This window comes from Misgurnus anguillicaudatus, chromosome 4 (assembly GCF_027580225.2).
Source record: "Misgurnus anguillicaudatus chromosome 4, ASM2758022v2, whole genome shotgun sequence".
NCBI lineage: Eukaryota > Metazoa > Chordata > Actinopteri > Cypriniformes > Cobitidae > Misgurnus > Misgurnus anguillicaudatus.
In genome coordinates, this window is record NC_073340.2 from 37,257,810 (window position 1) to 37,265,000 (window position 7,191).

At 37.7% G+C, this 7,191-nt stretch overlaps 2 protein-coding genes across 8 annotated transcripts in view; one reads left to right on the plus strand and one right to left on the minus strand.

Moving 5' to 3' along the window:
• Positions 1-8: 8 nt before the first annotated feature.
• Positions 9-1,580, plus strand: LOC141363745 (uncharacterized). The gene is made up of 2 exons (XM_073867251.1): positions 9-1,045; positions 1,434-1,580. Exon 1 carries the CDS (start codon positions 64-66, stop codon positions 856-858), a length of 795 nt encoding a protein of 264 aa, XP_073723352.1. The 5' UTR covers positions 9-63; the 3' UTR covers positions 859-1,045; positions 1,434-1,580.
• Positions 1,581-6,285: 4,705 nt separating this feature from the next.
• The window catches only part of pald1a (phosphatase domain containing paladin 1a), a 62,260-nt gene continuing 61,354 nt past the window's right edge, over positions 6,286-7,191 (minus strand). For all 7 annotated transcript variants that reach the window (XM_073867252.1, XM_073867253.1, XM_073867258.1 and 4 more), the window contains one exon: positions 6,286-6,876. In XM_073867252.1, the coding sequence (XP_073723353.1) occupies positions 6,727-6,876 (150 nt within the window). In that variant the 3' untranslated portion in view covers positions 6,286-6,726. The remainder of the gene's footprint in view (positions 6,877-7,191) is intronic.

Sequence of the window (7,191 nt, forward strand, 5' to 3'; positions counted from 1 at the left end):
AGGTGGGGGATTATCTAAAAATGTCTAACGACACGGTGTGTGCATCTGGATCTATTGGAGCATATGGACAGTGATGCTTTTCTGCTCTCTCTGCGGCGTTTCATAGCCCGCCGTGGCAAGCCTATGGAGCTGTTGTGCGACAATGGCACCAACTTCGTTGGAGGTGATCGGGAGTTAAGGGAGGCCCTTGAATCTATGTCTGCAACACTACAGGAACAGCTAGCGGAGCAGAAAATCCGATTTCGCCATAACCCACCGATTGCTCCTCACTTTGGGGGTACCTGGGAGCGCGAAATAAAATCAGTTAAAGCAGCACTACGTGTGATCCTCCGAGAGCAGTCCGTGCCTGAACCAGTACTTCAGACCCTACTGGTAGAAGTTGAAGGCATCTTGAACTCCAAGCCACTCGGTTACGTATCCTCGGATATTGCGGATGTAGACCCTGTGACTCCGAACTTACTACTTATGGGTCGTCGAGATGCGTCTCTACCTCAGGTTTTGTATGACCCTAACAACCTGCTTGGAAGACGGAGATGGCGACATAGCCAGGTGCTGGCTGATTGTTTCTGGGCTGCCTTTATTCGTCAATACCTCCCAGGTATGCAGGGACGTACCAAGTGGAAGACAGATGGCATAGAACTGAAAGTAGGGCAAGTCGTACTTGTTGTCGACCCACAACTTCCACGTTCACTCTGGCCTGTAGGAACAGTTACAGAGACCTTACCTGGAGCTGATGGTAGAATCCGTATTGCCAGGGTCAATGTTAAGGACAAAGTTTATACTCGCCCAGTTGTGCGATTAATCCCACTGCCTCACCTTGAGGACAATGACACGAGCTCCACCAACAGACTTTCTTAGAGTGTTCAATTATCTTGACAGATAATTGGGGGCGGCTGTGTCAGAAAGTCAATGTAGTAACAGGGAACTAATGTTCTTTAGATGTTTCCTAGAGGGAACGTTTTTGAGTGTTGCACACTGGTGAAGACGGCTGTCAATCTTTGTATATGCTGCTGTTAACGTTCTGTAATGTGTACATATAATACAAGTAAGTTAAAGAGAGTTGTATGCTATTACATGTTATATTATATCCAGATTATGTTAATTGTAATGTTTATATTGATCGCGGTGTTCAGTATAATCGGTTATTAGCGGCCGCAAATTTGCCGCGATGTTTATGCTAATTCATTATTGTAATGCTAGCGCTACATGTAACGGTCACAAACATGTTAAGTTATTTAATTATTAATATAAGCACCCATTACGTGTACTTTTATGGTATTGTTGACCATATTATCTCATGAATATTTCAGTTACACATATTTGTGTTTATATATTTCTACTGATAATACCATTTGGGTTTATGGTTTATATTTTGTTAGGTAATATTAATCTGATGGTGATTATTTGTAATTATGTTCTTTGTTTCTTTGTAGACCATTACATTACATTACATTGATATGAGCAGCATACACAGATGTTGGACCATCAATAAATGTCTCATTCTAAAGACGTTCCTCCTCTCCTGATTCTCTAACCGGAATCTGGTCCATATTTGGCCGCCTCAATCAGCTGTTATTAAATGTAGTGAGGTTTGCTACATAAACGATTAAAGAAGAATTAAAAACTATAATCTCTGTTTTGCTTTCATTGAGGTGAAGAAAGTTTAAGGACATCCAATCCTTCACATCTGCTAGACAAGACACCAAAGTATCCCAACCCAAATGATCAGAATCCAGAGGCAGATAGATTTGAGTATCGTCTGCATAGCATTGGAAGGAAATAAATATACGGGATATATACTTTAGGAGTCAAATCTTCAACTTCTGTAAAGTCTTTATTATGCCAACATCACAGTTTGTCTAAATGAGTTTTCCTCTTCTAGTTTTGTGTTATTTTATGACGCGAGTGAATCTCTACTTGAGTTTTGCATTAGTCAGTCAGTGACGGAAAGCCTTCAAGAGCCCACGAGAGCTTTGATTCTGGATTTTCCATCCCTCTGGTTGATGCATGAAAGGTTTTAGAGCTCGGTCTGTGCCAGGATGACATTCCAGACTATACAGAGGATTTAATGAAAGCACCTGGCTTTACTCAACCCATACACCACAAACTCTCATGATGACATCTCATCTTATTTCTCTCTCTAATTAGCACTTCTTTTCACATTCATTGTTTAATGTGTTTTAATGAAGTCTAACACATACAGTATTAGCTGTTCTGGATCTCAGATAGCACACATGTAATGCTGATTTAATGGCTGATCTTCTGCAACATCTGGAAGTCAGCGTGTTTAAATCAGCCCACCTGGAAAACATCATGTTTACATGATCCTAGGTTTAATACTGCTATAACATGATATAAATAATAATATATGCATCCATCCTCATCAGAAAGACAAAAATATGGGCGGGCACTGGCGTAGATGTCTCTCCCTCAAGTAAGGATCCCTTCCTTCTTTTTGACCAAGACATTTACATGTATTAAGTTGGTGCAACAAAAGATTATTTGTTTAAATGAAGTGATGTCATTACTTTAGATGGACAGAAATTCACGTAATGTTACAACTGATAATCTGATATCTGTTAAGTGCCGACACTATTACACTTCAAATCTTTTTGTTAATTAAAGTTCAGAGCAAAAGATTTTCGACTTTAGCCTTAAAGAGCCACAAACACAGCTTATACTCAGCTCTTGTGCTTTATGTCAATAACTATACACTCACCTAAAGGATTATTAGGAACACCTGTTCAATTTGTAATTAATGCAATTATCTAATCAACCAATCACATGGCAGTTGCTTCAATGCATTTAGTGGTGTGGTCCGGGTCAAGAAAATCTCCTGAACTCCAAACTGAATGTCAGAATGGGAAAGAAAGGTGATTTAAGCAATTTTGAGCGTTGCATGGTTGTTGGTGCCAGATGGGCCGATCTGAGTATTTCACAATCTGCACCGTTACTGGGATTTTCACGCACAACCATTTCTAGGGTTCACAAAGAATGGTGTGAAAAGGAAAAAACATCCAGTATGCGGCAGTCATGTGGCCGAAAATGCCTTGTTGATGCTAGAGGTCAGAAGAGAATGAGCCGACTGATTTAAGCTGATAGAAGAGCAACTTTGACTGAAATAACCACTCGTTACAACCGAGGTATGCAGCAAAGCATTTGTGAAGCCACAACACGCACAACCTTGAGGTGGATGGACTACAACAGCAGAAGACCCCACCGGGTACCATTCATCTTCACTACAAATAAGAAAAAGAGGCTACAATTTGCACAAGCTCACCAAAATTGGACAGTTGAAGACAAAATGGAAAATGTTGCCTGATCTGATGAGTATTGATTTCTGTTGAGACATTCAGATGGTAGAGTCAGAATTTGGTGTAAACAGAATGAGAACATGGATCCATCATGCCTTGTTACCACTGTACAGGCTGCTGGTGGTGGTGTAATGGTGTAACGGATGTTTTCTTGACACATTTTAGGCCCATTAGTCCCAACTGGGCATTGTTTAAATGCCACGGCCTACCTGAACATTGTTTCTGACCATGTCCATCCCTTTATGACCACCATGTACTCATCCTCTGATGGCTACTTCCAGCAGGATAATGCACCATGTCACAAAGCTCGAATCATTTCAAATTGATTTCTTGAACATGACAATGAGTTCACTGTACTAAAATGGCCCCCACAGTCACCAGATCTCAACCCAATAGAGCATCTCTGGATGTGCATCCCACAAATCTCCATCAACTGCAAGATGCTATCCTATCATTATGGGCCAACATTTCTAAAGAATGCTTGCAGCACCTTGTTGAATCAATGCCATGTAGAATTAAAGCAGTTCTGATGGCGAAAGGAGGTCAAACACAGTATTAGTATGGTGTTCCTAATAATCATTTAGGTGAATGTATTGTATTTTTTATTATTGTCTTTATGAAGTTAATAAGAAAATAACTTAGCAGATTATTCATTTTGTTAGGTGTGTGCGGCATTAAAAAATAAGTGGGAGAGGTTGCGCAATAACCCAAGGTTTAAAATAAAACTTTGTGTTAGTAACTTTTAAGTCTACATGTGAGACTATAAGTGATCTGTGTTAACACACTGTGATGATATTAAGATGCTCATTAGCAGTGTTCTTGTGTAAAGTCTTCATTAATACAGAAGTGTGTTTGAGGAAATACAGAAGCTGAACATTTCTCACATCTATAAAAGGAAACACAAGGTTCACCGATCTCCTGAGCTTTCTTGGGTTTCAGCTTTCAGCAGGAAAGTTAAAGGTTGCGTCTCTCTAAATGAAGTTAAGCTATAAAGTAAACTCTCAACCGGGGGTCCTGTGACCCCGTCAGTCTCTGACATTGGACGTCTTTAATTTGCAGCTCTCTGGTTTCATCTGTCAGAGTCTCACAGTGTGATCAAATCCCTGAACACTTTCATAGCTGCTGATAACTGGGCTGTGATCACAGCGAGCGAACATCTACAGTATCAGAGTTTCAAAAGGCCTCAATGTTTTTCCTCTCACATGCATGGAGTTCATATTTATAACCAGGATCATTCAGCACCCGTGCATGCTCACTTTCATCTGTCATTTACTTTTTTTATTTAGCAAACACAAAATACACGGCTAAAGAATACTAAAATCATTTTAGATTTAACTGCAAATAAAAGTGCATTACTAGTATAGTCTTATTGGGGTTTTTAATGTACTGTTAAACATCACATTACATCGCTCTAACATTGGAGTAATTAAATCTTCGGCTAATAGGAAAGGTTGTATTTAATTATTCCTTATTTCTGGCAACAAAGTGTAAAAGTTCATATGACATTAGGAGGTATTCAGCAGCATTTCAAATCATATAACAGCAGAGATCCTCAACAACAAACAAAAAAACATCACTTCACCTGTGGAGATAACAGTGCATTTCTTAATACTTTCCCAACTACATATAAAATGTCTACAACAAGTGTTTGCTATAGTTAATATTATTCAAACTCATCAAATATTTACAGCACAAACCCCACAGTAGAAATAAAAGCAACAGATGTTACTGCTTACATAAAACACATCTAATAAACAAAGCTGCAAAAGAGCTAAAAATCTCATTGGATTCTTTGTAAAGTAACAACACAACATGATTTGTGTCGGTGGGTGTGGATCATCTGAATCTAAACAATATTAATAATACTGCTATAGCAAACGCCAATAATACTCCATACCGTGATTCTTGCAGTCATAAAACATTGTTTTTTTTTTCACTTTGGTCAGTTTGGTCTTTCTGCTGTGTTGTGTGCGAGCTTGTTCTTGTTTTGTCTCTGTGGATAATTTAAGCTCAACCACACCGATGACATCACAGAAAATAAACCCTTTCAACCCAGCGAGGGCTTGATCTCTTCTGCTTCTCCACACACAATTAAAACCCACAAGACTCTGAAGCCCATCACTAATGAGACTCTGATCCCTCGCTTCACATCATGCAAAGCATGTTTCTCATCTAATACAACACACGGCATGTTATTGAAATATGTATGTGCTATGAGAGCCATGTATAATAAGAAATAACGTGCTCTTACAAACAAACGCCTAATTATACAATTATAATTAGTCAAGCCATACGAATAATAGATTTAATTACTTTATTTAATTAATTTACTGACTTTGTATTTTTGTCTTGTTTTCCGTACAAATATCAAAATACATCTTAATTTAAGTTTTACTTGATGAGCAAATTGACCTAAGAAATTAAGTATTTTTAAAAGACAAAAAAACTTAAGATTTAAGTGAATTTATGTTTAAAACAAAAATAATCTGCCAATTTGGTAACAAAAAATCTGAACTTTTTTCTTAAACTCTTAATTCAAGAAAGATTTTCTGACCCCACTTTTTTGCTTGTTTTAAGCACAAATTCACTCAAATTGTAAATTTTTGTCTAAAAACTAGACTTACTTTCTTAGGTCATTTTGCTCAACAAGAAAAATGCATCTTAATTTTTAGATATTTGTACTGAAAACAAGACAAAACAGAAAGTCGTTTATTGCAGTGTGCTTATGTCTTTATGTTCGTATATATTAAATGAAATGAGAAGCTAGCAGATTAATTTCAAGTTCTGGTAATATCTGTACTAGCAATAAACTGGAAAGGAGATCTCTCAATATCTTAATAGCCCTACAGTAAAACAGATGATAGATTCCCCACGTGAAACGTGCTTTCTTTATCCTTCATTTTTGGTATTGGAGATATTTCTTTCAGATTCATATAATAAAAGTTTTGCACACAAAAAAACTGCACACAAATCTGTTACGAAAGTGTTTTAATGGAGACCGCCAATGTCTTCATTATGAAATCTGCTTATTACTATTTTAAAAAACACACAGTTACGGCACTTTTAAAACACGAAAAAGATCAAAATGATAAGAAACAGGATAAAACTATACACACAAATGCGCATAACATCATAACTAAAGCAACAGATGATATATAAAAACATTAAATTAAAAACAGATTAATAAAGGGTCTAAAAAATGCCTGCATTAACAGATAAAGAGGAAATATCACCTACATCATCATTACTAACATTAATAAACAGGAATGAGTAAAAACAACAACAACATCTGCTCACAGGCGTGATGGAGATTGATGCAAACATCTGATCTCATGTTTCTCACAGTCACGAGTGATGTAGGATTAAAGAAAACTGTAAACTAAAAGACATAAAGAAAAGCACTGGCAGCTTCTCAGATGAATTCTCCTCTGAAGGGCAGATGATGATGATTCTCCTTCATCCAGCGGTGACGCAGACCAGACAAAGTTGAGCCTCTCAGGTCCTCAAATTCTGAGAAGCCCAGCTGATTCAACAAGTCATAAACACCCGCCTGAGCAGCCACCTAAACACAACCAAACACAAACAACATTGAGAAATCATTCATCGCTGAAATCATTTCCGAAAATATCCTTTACATGTGTTCATGATTTAACACTTTTTTAATGTACAGGATTTTCATAGAATGCTCTGTTCACTTTTGGTTAATGTGGACTGGTGACATCTGGTCATGGCAGCGAAAAAAAACACATGGACACACAGTGTAAAACCAACACAGCCTGTATAGTTTACTTTGTTTTACCATGGTGACACACATCCAGCAATTAAGAAGCAGGCAAAACATGTGCTAGTAAAAGAGCTAAAAGTCAAGGCCACAGAA